This window comes from Urocampus carinirostris, chromosome 10 (genome assembly GCF_059441175.1).
Source record: "Urocampus carinirostris isolate Australia breed hairy pipefish chromosome 10, RoL_Ucar_1.0, whole genome shotgun sequence".
Classification (NCBI taxonomy): Eukaryota; Metazoa; Chordata; class Actinopteri; order Syngnathiformes; family Syngnathidae; genus Urocampus; species Urocampus carinirostris.
Window position 1 is genome coordinate 9,875,985 of NC_142358.1, and position 13,929 is coordinate 9,889,913.

Genomic DNA, 13,929 nt, shown 5'->3' on the forward strand with positions numbered 1-13,929 from the left:
TTTGCGTGCCAAATTGAACAGCAGACATTTAGAGGAGGAGGTGGGCGGCCGCCAAAAATCGGGCACAAAAGGATGATATCAAATCACTTTCACAAAAACACTCAGCCCCCTGTTGTATTTGATTGACAACCAGCCATCCTTATTTCATTGGCAGGGGCTGGCACGTAAAACTCTTTAGAAGCAATCCAATCCAGGTCACATCTAAATGCTGATCGGAGGTCCATTTTAAATTTGCCTATTAATGGGACATTAGTATAATCAAGTGTCCCACCCTTGAGGCCACGCTCTTAGAGCTCCCATCAACTTGCTCGGATTTTTTTTTGTAAGCGTGCATACAAATTAGTCGTGGGACACAAGTGCTCTCGTCTCCCTCCATTAGGCTGGATTTACACTACATGGTTTAGGTGACACCTTGCATGACAATAAAATGAACCTAGATATGCTTAGGTTGACAACAGGCAACGTACAAATATAAACTTAAATGTAAATATGTGTCTAGCAATGTTTCTGCAGTGTTAGGGACGAATCAGAACCAGAAAGATTGTTTTTTCCCCGTTTATTGATCTGTCGCTTCATAATCTTAAACAGGTGGTGAATACGGCCAAACCGACTACTTGCCTGTTTGACCTGCTTCCGGGTTTGCTGATTAAAGGTCTTTTGGGGTCCTTGGACCTTCAGTTCTAAATATTATAAACATATCACTCTCCTAAGGTGTAGTTCCAGCAGCTTTTATATCCGGTGTTATTAAACCTACACTGAAACGACCCAACCTTGATCCAGAAAGGTTATGTAATTATAGACCTGTGTCAAACCTACCGTTTCTTTCTAAAGTACTTGAAAAAGTTGTGGAACAGCAGCTGAATGATTTTATATCCGCGGACAATCTTTTCGAATCTATGCAATCATGATTCAGGGCTAACCACTCTACTGAGACAGCCCTGTTTAAGGTAACCAATGATTTTCTACTGGCAATGGACTACTGGCTTTATCACTCTTGCTGCTGCTGGACCTTAGTGCTGCCTTTGACACTGTGGACCATAATGTCTTACTAGAACGGTTAGAAAAATGGATTGGTCTTTCAGGAACCGTCCTCTTATAGTTCAGATCAGTGTTCCCTCTAAAGTGCGCGCGTGCGCAATTGCGCACTGCTCGCACATTCTCAGCGCACAAGAAAATCTAGCCAGCGCACAAAAATGAGCGCTCAAAATTACTAATTAAGAAGCGACTTAAGTCAAAGTTACAGTGCATGAAGGTAAGAATACACGGGTTCCCCTGACGTTGTGTACTAAATGCGGTATTTTGAAGTCGAGTCGAAGTACAACGAAGTTGAGTGAAGTTAGTAGAATTTATCGAGAACCGACTTCTTCGGCTCGGCTCACTAAAAGGACAGTTTTTTCGGGGACTAAACGGCTCTTCAGGTTGTTTTTGCTTCTTTAATCCCAACATGACCAAATATTATGTACAATTATGCACAAAATGATTTAAAGGAATGGGTGAATAGAACAAAAAAGAAAAAAGTACCAAAATGAAAAAGTAGTGAAAAGCTGAGAAGAAAAGAAACAAAAGAAAGAGAAAAAAAGAAGGAAACATTTTGAAAAAAAGAAAAGAAAGAAATGTAGAAAAAAAGTAAATAGAGAACAAAAAGAAAAAAGTAACAGCTTGGAAAAAATAAACACAATGAGATTTTTTTAGAGGAATTAAAAAAAAAGTAGAAAAAGAACACGGAAAAAAGAAGAAAAAGTTTGTGTTGCATTCAAATAATTTCCAATTATATCAAGTGAATCTTGTTGCCAACATTGTACTTCCACTAAAAATGTGATTAAGTACAGTTGTGTATCTTACAACCGACTAAAACCCCCCCCCAAAATGTTAATATTATGCAACAAAATATGTCAGGAAATAAAAAGAAATGGATCTCTTGTGAAAGAATTGTAAGAACAAACGATGTTTGTAGGCCGTACAACCTTTGCAATAGTACATGAGTCAATGCATTCAAAAGAGAAAAATAATTTTGCATTGCCGGAAACTCAGCAAAATGTAACTTGATGTCAAGTTTTGGACATGTTTGATAATTAATTGTCTTGCCACACTTGGGATTATGGTTGCTCACTGTTGTTTCAAGCGTTGCTCACCGACTTTGTGTGAACGCTCAGACCCGTGGAAAATTAGAGGGAACATTGGTTCAGATTCTTCCTCTCAGATAGGACGCACTGTGTTAAATATGGTGAAATTACATCTGAGCCCTTTAGTGTTACCTGTGGTGTTCCGCAGGGTTCAGTACTTGGCCCCCTTCTTTAAAGCATTTACATGCTTCTGTTAGGTGATATTATTCGCAAGTATAATATCAGTTTTCATTGCTACGCAGATGACACTCAACTATATCTTCCGATGGAGGAATCTGCCACACGAAACAGGAAATTTGGAAGCCTCCCTCACTGAGATAAAAGAATGGATGTCACTCAATTTCTTGCGCCTTAACTCTGAAAAGACCGAAATGCTAGTTATTGGTCCATCTAAATGCAGTGACTTGTTCTCAAAAACGCCTCTGAACATTGACAGATGTAATATCACCCAGAGTGACTCAGTCAAAAATTTAGGTGTCATATTTTACCCCGATCTGTCCTTTCAAACACACGTTAAGAAACATTACTAGAACAGATTTTTTCCATCTTCGCAACATTGCTAAAATTCGCCCTATGCTGTCTCAGTCGGATGCGGGGATTATAATTCATGCGTTTGTTACCTCCCGTCTCGATTACTTTAATGCACTAACCTCCCGAAGTCCAAAATCAAGAGCCTTCAGCTAGTACAAAAGGCTGCAGCGAGGCTTTTAACTAAGACAAGAACATTTGACCAGATTACCCCGATTTTAGCTAACCTCCATTGGCTCTCTGTTAGCTTAAGGTGTGATTTTAAGGTTCTGTTGGTATTATACAAAACCATGCATGGACTTGTTCCCTCATGTCTTTCAGATATAATCCCCCCTATGTTTCGGTCCGGAGCCTTTGCTCTGAAAATGCTGGTCTACTAGTGATCCCAAGAACCAAGAAGAGATCCGCAGGTTCGAGACTATTCTCCATTCGGGCCCCGGTGCTGTGGAATGCTCTTTCCCATGAGGTTCGATTTGCAACCTCAGTGGAAATGTTTAAATCTAAGCTTAAAACACACTTCTATTCTATGGCATATGAATTACCTATATTTTGTGTTGACAATATCTGTGTATTATTTGCCCTAATGAAGGTTTTAGATCAGGGGATGGTGTCATGATAGTCTGTAGTTTGCAATAGTCTTTGATCTGTGCAGCCCTTTGAACTCTTTGTGGTTATACAAATAAACATGACTTGACTTGACTTGACTAGTATTGCTCAATCCCAATACTTTTTGCTTAGGAACATTATGATCATTGAATTATTAAAGCTGTTTTGTCCTGGCCAATACGTCTGGGGTATTGACGACAGATAGCGAACAACAACAAAGACCGAGGCTTGATTCCAGGTTGAAAGCTTTACTGAAATCTTCTGATCTTAATGAGTTGTTCGCTATCCGTCATCAATACCCCAGACGTATTGACAACGGCAGAATATCATGATAAAAACAGCACTAGGATTTTGAGGACTAAACATTTTTCAATATGTATTAATAACTACAATGCAAACCTTTACAGTATAAAAAAATTAATGGAAATATCTGTATAATAACTGTTTCACAACAAAAGGCAAAACAGTCAGATAAAAAAGCAGCAATGCAATAAAAATACAAACACTGTATAATTATGTCAACTAGGGAACTAAAATATCTTCCATTGCGGAATATTTTGAAAATAAAATCAGTAATGCAGATAACGTGTTGATTGTCTCTCATTGGCTCTGTTGCCATAGTGACAACATATTTACAGGTTTCAGAAACAGTAACTAGTTAACATATATGGTTGGAGCTGGTTGCTCTCTGTTGTTTATTGATTTTATGTAAATTGGTGGTGTTGCCACAGTAGCAGACACGTTTACAACACAAATTACACCTGGTGCGTGCATACATTTCGCCCTCTATCCTGTCTGGCAGGTGGGACGCAGCCAGTTAAGGAGAGGTGCAAAAGTTTGCCTGTCAGTCACACAGGCAAGAGAAAGAAGCACTGCACCATGTACATTGAGAACAGCACTTCGAGGATATTGGTGGGGAAGTTAAGTATCGATCCCAGAACAATAGTATTAATCCCATCCAAGTACTTGCTTAGTATTGATATTTGGATGGATTTCAATTCCGATTTCAATTCCGAATTACAAATTGCACCTGATTAAAATCTGCTTTCTCAAATTTAAGAATAAAACACAATCGACGCGAACGAGGGCTGCGTCACGTAAAATCTGAGACCAATATTTCTAGACAGCAGCACCAAGGCAACCATTCTGTGGAGAATAGCGCCAGATTACAACATAGGTGTGTTTTTGTGCTGTTGTCATTGGTGCTTGCCATGGTCAAGGACCAAATTGCATTCGCTTGTCATAGTTCTTCTGGTATTAAAATAAACTTAAGATCAAGCCGCACTGTAGTAAAAGCAAGTTTGGAATGTCGCTAAAAGGTTGCGGCTTATACTACGGAATTTACGGTGGTATCTTTTTTGTGTTTATTGTCCAAATTGGAATTGCCCTATTCTTGTTTTGGCATATGTCGCACTAGAACAAAAGATCCGCTTTTTACTCTCATAGAAGAAGGTGTCACCAAACTACAGATCTACTGTAGTTTACCACGCCAGTATATACCCACTTACAAAATACATATTTCTTATCAAAACTACAAAAATGGAAAAAGAAAACAAATCAACCAATGCTAATTTTTGAATTGACAATGTCTATTGTTCCTTGGATATTTATGGTGCATTGGTGCTATCTGCTGGACCTTTGCAGTGGTAGCAGATTTGGTTTGGGTGCTTTTAAGTGATAATTTTGTCTAATTGAAAATGGCACTCTAAAATACTACTCTAAGATGTTAAAATTCAAATTCAAATCTGAAATTTCAATGTATGTCAGCCTTTTGGCGATCAAGTGTATTTTAAGGTAGAAAAAAAACTAACATAACAGAATTATTGATTAGCAGGTTGAAGGCACTATGTAACAAACATTATTGTTATGTTTTCATGTAAAAGTCATTCCAGTTACAAAAAGGCAGGAACAGCAAATTTAAGAGTTATAACCCTGAAAATACGTTAGGCACTAGTAGTGTAAATCCAGCCACCGAAGCAGATATCCCATTGTGTATTTTGTGTTATGTGGTGGACATAATCAACGTGGTCCGGAATGGATTTTTTTTCTGTTCTACTGCATGCCACTTTATGAAATAACACACAATCATTGTAGAAAAAAATGGTGGTGTGAAACATTACCATGATGGTCGTCACAATCACGGTCCGGTTCTCGATTCCTGAGCTGTCGTTTCCCATGGAATTTTCATTCTGGACCAAGACGAGTTTGTCGATGTCATTCCAGTATCCAATCTGAGCCCATAAAGAGAAGAAGTGGGACAAAACAAGAAATTATCTAATTGGACAGTTTTTAAGCTTACATGTGCCGAAAACACAATTACAATAAAGATGAGGTGCAAAGACTAATTGAACTCATAGAAGACCAGAGCTAGTAAAAGCCAACCAGCAAACCTTAGTCCCGCCCCAAATTTCCCCTTTCAAATAAACAGAAGTTTATTCTGTTTTAAATGCTAGACACCTGCAAAAGAGATTTCCTAGGATGCCAGTTCAATTTTTGACTATTCTACACTGTTTACATCATTGTCACTCTGAGCCAATCATGTTGCTGTTCTTTGAATTAGTCACCCTCGAGTGCGGTTCTGTTTTTGTAACCAACGAGATTTAATAAGAAGAAAAGGTTCAGGGGGTGGCTTTTAGAACACATTTGAAGAACTACTGACTTTAGTCGCTTTGTCTTCAGTATGATAAACTCTATATGTCATACATTCTCTGCTGTGTCTGTGTTTGGCCTTGCTCAACATTTGTAGACAAACTTTACCAGTCTTTTTCTTTGGTGGGAAAATGACGGGTATCATCTCACATTTGCAGGGTATTTACACCATCTACTGTTAAGGAGTGTAATAGAACCACCGTTTTTCTTTTCTTTTTCTAGCCTTATTTTCCCAAGACAAAAGCCCGCTGAAAATGAGTCAGCGGCCTAGAAGTGGTTCCCGCTAAACCGTTTGAGAAACACTTTACTTAACTAGAATAATATCGAAATCGCCCAATGCTTTCCCAGGAAATGAAATGTTCTTTTATTTGTATTTTTTTCTCAAAATACTTGTTTCGTCCAATGTCAAAGTATTTGTCGTAAGTCCGTCCTGATGACCTGGTCCAGCTCAATGTTTTATGACTTTGTAGATTTTTGTTCATGGCATTTACCTTTTTTGACATGACCACAAATGCTAACATCCAAAAATGCTCTCACAATGAAAACAGGCACATTAGTTCACCTCTCACAATTTCTTCTATTTTTGTTACACCAGCTTTTTTTACCAGGAGGGAACGCGATACAGCTCCATGTCTTCATGTCTATGAGCCATGTAACGGATTGAAGTTTATTACTGTGACTGCGTGCTGAAATGAATTTTATTAGCCTGATGTACATATGAAGTGTCAACAGTCAATGAGTGTACAATTCGTATTTGTCCTGGTGACAGGCTGCCTTGTTCATCAACATGCTGGTTGCTAAATCACTCTCTGGTTATGTCGCTCTGGCAGGCTCACGGCTAGAGCTTGTCATTTATTACCTGACGCAAAAGCAGTCACTACTCAACCTGAGCTGGGTGATTTTCGCCCCCATTTTGAAATATTTCATAATTACCTGACATTTTTTGTTAGCCTACGAATATTAAGAAACACGTTGAAGCACGGATTTCAAACCTGCTGCCCACAGGACAATACATTGAAACTTTTGATGCCTTAATTCAAATGTTTCCTGTTGGTGTAGCTCGCTGGGGTTTGACATAGATGCTACCTCAGTGCTAATTAGACAGACAGGGCTCGAAGTTGGCAAAAAATCACTCTAAGAATTCACTCCACCACTAAATCAAGTGTCGAAATACATTAGCTGACAAAATGCAGCTTACTTTCAGTGTGGTGTTTAAAAGTCAGTGTATTTTGCTGGTCATGGCAGTTTAAAGCATGACATGGAGAAAAACAGACAAAGAAAGGAAGAAAAAAGAAAGAAAAAAAATAGAAAGAAAGAAAGAGAGACAGTGTAAGAGAGAGAAACAGAAAAGGAGACAGAGAGAGACAAAGTAAAAGAGAGGGAGTGAGGTCAATAGAGAGACACAGATAGACTGAAAGAGAAAAAAATGAGAAAGACATACACAAATAAAGGGACAAAGAGCGAGAGATAAAGAAAGAGAAAGACAGAGATAGAAACAGAGAAGACAGAGCGAAGCAAAGGGAGAGAATGAGAGACAGGGATACACAGACAGACAGAAAGAGACAAATAGAGATAGAGAAAGACAAAACAGAGAGGGAAAAACAGAAGAAAGAGAAAGAGGCAAAGAGAAAGAGAGCATGTGAGAGTCACAGAGACACAGTGTGACAGAAAAAGAAAAAAAAGAGAGAGAGATAGAGAGAGAGAGAGAGAGAGAGAGAGAGAGAGAGACTGGAAATAGGCAAAGAGAGACAAAGAAAGACAGAGACAGCAAGAAAAAACAGAGAAGACAGACATAGACAAAGAGAGAGAGGAGGAGATACACCGTCAGACAGAAGGAGATATACAAATTGAGTAAAAGACAGACATCAAGCGAAACAGAGAAGGAGAAAGACAGGAAATGGAAAGAGACAGAGAAGGAGATGGAGAGAGGGAAAAAACATGCACATGGACTTGTAATTTGATTGTTGTATTCGCATACTACAATTTCTTAATTTATTTTTTATGACATCAGATATCCCCACGACCCTACTGAGCATAAGGGGTGCAGGCATTTCATATCTTAATTATTTTTAACACATTTAGTTTTTCACTTCAGATTTTATTTTTTGTAAAGTGACTTTAAATGTATATGAAAAACCTATTAATAAACCAACATTTTACACGCTTGGAGAAAAATCAACCAATATCAATATACGTGACACATATTTATCGTAATGAATGAAGTTGTTTTTTTAAATGTTGAAAATATTACATGCTTACCTTTTGTGGTCCGCTGCTCTTCAGTTCAAATACATCCATTGTGTAATTGATTCTTCGGCCAAAGTGATCAAATTGGATATTGCCAGTCAAGCCCTGAATGCGCACCTGGATTGATAAAAAAATAAATAGAGTTAAACAAGAAAAATATCCCTCAAGAGAATGTTGCGAATTGGCTACACCCTAACATGCATGTAACGGGTTAAGACAGGCAAGTCTCTAGTTCATTTCTTTCAAAATGTGAGAATGTTTTTAATAGATACAAATACAATGTTCCTTCCCGCCGCCAGAGGACAGTAGAGGTGTAAAAGAGCTGAACTCCTGTGTAGTTCCATGGTGAATACAATATCGTGCAGTAATTTCTTAGCTTCAGTACGCCCATTCTAATAGTTTGATCTGATGTTTGTGTCCATTCACTTCCAAAATTATTATTATTTTATTTATTTTTTTATATATTTTTCAAAGGAATATAAAAATTGAGGCAAACATAGTTTTAGTCATAGCTACCACTTGAGATTGTTTATGTTTGGGGTGAGTTGGTTTAGATGTAAAGTTACATCTACTCAACTTTTTATTCTATTGTTTGTGAATACATGTATTGTACTTAAAATATCCTTTACAATCTGTTGTTATAATTTTTAGGGTAGACTACAAATGTAGGCTGAATGATAAAGCATGGCACTGAAAGACGGCATTGAGATTTTTTTAATGATCTGGTGTTCAGAAGTTCCTTCCTGCCCATCCAGATGCCAGACACATGTCCAGTGTGCATTCAGTAATAAGAGATTTCCCAGGAAATGTGAACGTTTTCGTCCTACCTATAGCATTTAGTTGAAAGTGGTAAGTACTGAGGATTTTTTTTTTATTTAGCCTTTTTTCACTGCTTCCAAATACTGTTTTCTGACGTAGTTCTGATAACCTGGCGTGTTTTTCCTGATGTAGCTTTTTTATATAATCAGTAAATGTTTGCAGTAATTAGGAGTTTTAGTGTTACAGGTTTTAGTTGATTATAAAGAAAACTGCTGTTAGATCAGCCTATGGTAGGGTAGGACATCTGGACGGGGTAGGATGTTTCGAGAGAACACCGGCCCACCTGGGAACATAGTTTGGATCCGGCCGCCGAGCCAAACAGAGTATGACATGCCTGAATTAAATCATTAACATAATACCTGTTCATATTATCAAAACATGATTCCACTCTAAGACGGGGACTCATGTAATGAATTCATAACGGCGATGCCGACAAAATAAGCAATCCTCTACACCTGCTTGAGCGCCCGTTCCATATCTATTCCTTGATTCCACGGAGCCGCCGGGTTAGCCAAGCAGTCGCCTGCATTCCCGCGTCGACTAATGTCGATTTTCTGACGACGGAGAGTGCGAAAGGCTTCGGCCATCACAAGTACGCCGTCGTATGTTAAAGAGGAAGTATACTGGAGAAAAAACAACGGACAAAAACATGTTAGAATTCCTCATGGACATTGAGATCACAAGCAATACACCAAGGCAATACACTTGGCCACACAAGTCACGTATTATCACTACATTTTCGTGTTACTGATCAAATTTACTGTGACTGGTTTAGTAGCGTAAGCAACGAGGCACAGGCCAACACAGAAATATTGTTTTCAAATACGCTCATTAGGATTTCAATGAACCTTTCAGGTCATTAAACGCGTTTCGATTTATGAACGGCGTTTTGTGACTGGACAGGGTGAAACGAAAGAAACCTTCACTATACAGTGGTACCTCTTCTTATAAACTTAATATTCAGGATTGTGCTCGTAACTCAAATTGCTCGTGTAATGAGTAGATTTTCCCGATTTTAAGTAATTAAGAAGTAAGTGGTGCGCTCCCGGGCAGCACGGAGGCGCAGTGGTTAGTGCGTGTGCGGCACAGTTCTAAGGTCTCGGGAACCTCCTGTGTGGGTTCAGATCCAGCTACCGGACTTCCTGTGCGGAGTTTGGATGTCCTCCCCGTGCTTGCGTGGGTTTCCTCAGGGCACTCCGGTTTCCTCCCACATTCCAAAGACATGCATTTCAGGTGGATTGGCTGGTCCAAATTGTCCCGAGGTGTGAATGAGCGAGCGAGTTGTCTGTCCCTGTGTGCCCTGCGATTGGCTGGCAACCAGTTCAGGGTGTCCCCTGCCCACTGCCCGATGATTGCTGGGATGGGCTCCAGCACCCCCGCGACCCTACTGAGGATAAGCGGTGCAGCTAATGAGATGAGATGAGATGGTGCGCTCCCATCCTCCAGAGAGCATACAAGTGATTCCGAAATAGCTAGAAATGTTTTTCCTGATCACTAAGCACACATGGAAATAGTAATTCGAATCTAAAAATACAGTAATAAATAAGATACTTAAGAAATAAAATTGAATATGTGCGGGCAGTTGCAAGGAGTCATGGAGATTGCATACCTGTCAAGTTTTCCCCGTCTTTTCTTCGTATTTTGATTAGTGTATATCACATTGTGTATTCCGTATAACAATTTTAATACGAGAATTTTCTTTTCTGGTAAAAATGCCGATCTCTTCTTGCTCATTTCAGCTCTAATCCAGATTGTCTCTGTCACTGGTTGCAGAAAAAACATTATTGTAGATTGCTTATGTTGTTGCGGTATTCGACAGTCGGTCATGCTGTGAGTAAATAGGTTTATTTTGGCTTAATAAAGGGTATTTGCAATGATTAATAAGGGAAGAGACTGGCGGAGGTTGACGGGTATTAGATCGAGGGACTGTTGATGAAACGTAAGCACTTTTGGAACACTCATAATTAAAGTTACTGTAACTTTAAATGACCGTACACACAAAAAAACAGCACCGTTTTTTTTTCTTTATTTGCCTGTAGTTGTTTGATGTTTGCAGGTTTTTCTTTGGGTACTGCAGGTTCCTTCCATATTCCAAAATCCTAATTGATTGAAGGTTGATTATCAAGACCAAATTGTCCCTAGAAATGAGTGGTTGAATGAATGGTTGTCTGTCTCAACGTGCACTGTGATTGGCTGACAACAAGTTCAGGGTGCCAAAAATCTGCTGCCCTGTGTTGGCTAGAATAGGCTTCGGCACCCTGCGAACCCATCCATCCATTATCTGCACCGTTTATCCTCAGTAGGGCCGCGGGCGAACTGGAGACCATCCCAGCTAACTTTGGGCAGTGGACAGGGGACACCCTGAACTGGTTGCCAGCCAGTTGCAGGGGACACAGATATAGACAACTCACTTGCCCATTCACAACTATTAACCTGACATGTTTTTGGTATGTGGGAGGAAACCGGAGTGCCTGGAGGAAACCCACGCAGGTAAGGAGAGAAGGCTGCGGTAGCTGGACTTGAACCCTGAACCTCTGCACCGTGGGGCTGTGCGCTAACCACCCATCTACCGCGCTGCCTTCACCTTGCAAACCTTGTGTGAAAAATGAATTTAAAGAGATTGATTTTTAAAAGAACATTCTTCATCTCTAATTAGTTATTAGTAACATAGTGCCTAGCAGGGTGCATCATTGCTCTCATTCAGCCAGAGTGCTGCATGTCAGGCCCGGTGCAAGCTCTCAGGTGGGAGCACTCCAGAACACAGCGGGCGGCCTTCACTTCACAACAGAGACAACTGCAGGCATGGAGACTGTAGGGTTGAGAGAAATGAAACCTCAATGTCAGGGAATGTGCCTCTCACCTTAACAGGTAGCTTTCCTGTCGCTGACATCTCGAATTGTATCCGTTTTAAGGGTTGAGTTATTGTCGTTTCATTTCTAAATGTGTCTCACATTTCGTCTCGGAAGACCCTTTTGAGTGTATGACAAGTTGATATAAGTCTATAAGTGTAGTCTTTCAAAAAGCGTTTTCGTGGAAAGGGTAAATGCAGCAGAAGCTCCATTTAAAATGTGCACATTATATTTCGGGGGAAAACAAACTTCGCTTGAAATTTATAAAAAAAAGATTGTTAGCTTAGGCCTCTTAGATATGAGTTTAGCTGCTCTGCTAGGTTGCTTTCACTGTCCTTGCTTGGTATCGTAATATCTACTAGCACTCTTGCACATATTATCCAGTTGAACCAGTTAAGACCATTGGATTACACATTGCACAACAGTGAGGCTTAGTCGCCTCAAACCATATTACACATTGCAATTCTTTTTATGGTTTTATGTAGAATTGTGGTGTTGCAACAGTGCCAAACAACTTTACCATTGTCTTTTTCTGTGGCTGATATACAAAAATTGACAGCGCGCGAAGCTTCCTGTTTGACTCTTCTGGTAGGGTTGGGAACATGGATTTAGCTTTCTCTTCTGCCTGGCATGCAGGGTGCAGTTTAAGGCCAGGCAGGGAAAGGTGCTATAAGTGTCCCTCTCAGTCCCTCTCAGGCCTGCACTTTTAAAAAGTGGCTGAGGGCGCTGAGTTAGAGAGAAAAGGGCTGCCTTAAGAAATCGGCAGAGCAGTGAGATCACAGAACAATAGTATCAATCAGATCAAAGTATTTGCTTAATACCGACAATATCAATATTTGGATCAATCTGCCCACCCCTTGGTACATACCAAGATCTGAACTGCATCGATTTGTTGTTGGGTAATATCATTTGGTGTGTTTAAATCAATGAATATCACATTAATCTTTTTTTAAAAAAAGAAAGAACTGTATGTTTTGTGCATGAGCTTTGATGATGCCAAATGATTTGTAAACACTGACTTGACAACCGTGTTTGTCAGGTTTGGTGGATCTATTCAGGTTGTGTGGCACTAGTCTGTTCCCTAAAACCTTGAGTACATTGGTTTGTACTCCATTGATACTAAATAAAACTGTTCGACACCCTGAAGAAAGGGGCTGAAACTTGCAGCCCAGGGACCATTTGCAGCCCTCGGGATGATAGTTTAAGGCACTTGCCTCAATATTAAAGTTACAGTGTGTATTTTTTGACCACTAAATATATTCTGTCGTGCAACTGAAATGTGCTAAAATTTACAAATAAAAATACAAAATACCGAGACTCAAATTGACCATTTAGGACCCTTTTTTATATTTGTTTTGCCAAACCTTTCGGTCTTTTTGGTCTTTCGTGTAGAAGTAAGATTTTAGGCTCATGGAATTGAAGATATATAGACATTTCTTGACCTATGAGTATGCAAAAGAAATGCACATTTTCAAGAGAATTTGAGTATGCAGAATAGAATGCAGTAAACCCTACCAGAAGAGACAAACAGGAAGCGCAGCTCGGTGTGAACCATTTTTTTCAGCTACGAAAAGGACAATGGCAAAATTGTCCGCTACTCTTACAACAGCACAGTTTTACATAAAACCGTAAAAAGCTCATCCTGCAGAGAGCCAGAATTGTAATCTGTATTGTGGTTGGGGACGACTGATCCTCAACCAATGGTCTTAACTGGTTCAAACTGGATAATGCATGCAAGAATGCTAGTACTTCAGCCCCTTTGGTCATCAAACATGGAAAAGTCTGTCGGAGAACATCAGGTCTGCAGGGACCCTTTACATTTTTAAGAAGAGTCTCAAGACCCACTTTTTAATATGGCTTTTAATTGATCATTTTTATTTTTGATCTGTTTAACTTCTTGTCTTTTATTGTATAATTCTTTAGTTTCATTCCATACTTTCATGTTTTGTTTTACAGTTGTTTTTATTTTTCATTTCAATTTTTATATTTTAGTGTTTCCTCATGTGAGATGGGCTACCACACTGGTAGGGTGTGGTTCAATGGCTGAAAATCTCGAGGCCATCGGCTGCCATCCCTATCAGTGTGGATAAGCCTCCCTTAGGTCCCTT

The 13,929-nt window shown here is 39.5% G+C and overlaps 1 protein-coding gene across 8 annotated transcripts in view; it reads right to left on the reverse strand.

Moving 5' to 3' along the window:
* The window catches only part of gria4a (glutamate receptor, ionotropic, AMPA 4a), a 235,788-nt gene that overhangs the window by 116,713 nt on the left and 105,146 nt on the right, over positions 1 to 13,929 (reverse strand). For all 8 annotated transcript variants that reach the window (XR_015851482.1, XM_088345237.1, XM_088345238.1 and 5 more), the window contains exons 8-10: positions 9,428 to 9,595; positions 8,166 to 8,270; positions 5,378 to 5,488 (exon numbers count right to left, since the gene is read on the reverse strand). Coding sequence is in view for 7 of the 8 variants with exons in the window: in XM_088345237.1 (XP_088201363.1) it covers positions 5,378 to 5,488; positions 8,166 to 8,270; positions 9,428 to 9,595 (384 nt within the window). In the remaining variant the exon portion in view is untranslated. The remainder of the gene's footprint in view (positions 1 to 5,377; positions 5,489 to 8,165; positions 8,271 to 9,427; positions 9,596 to 13,929) is intronic.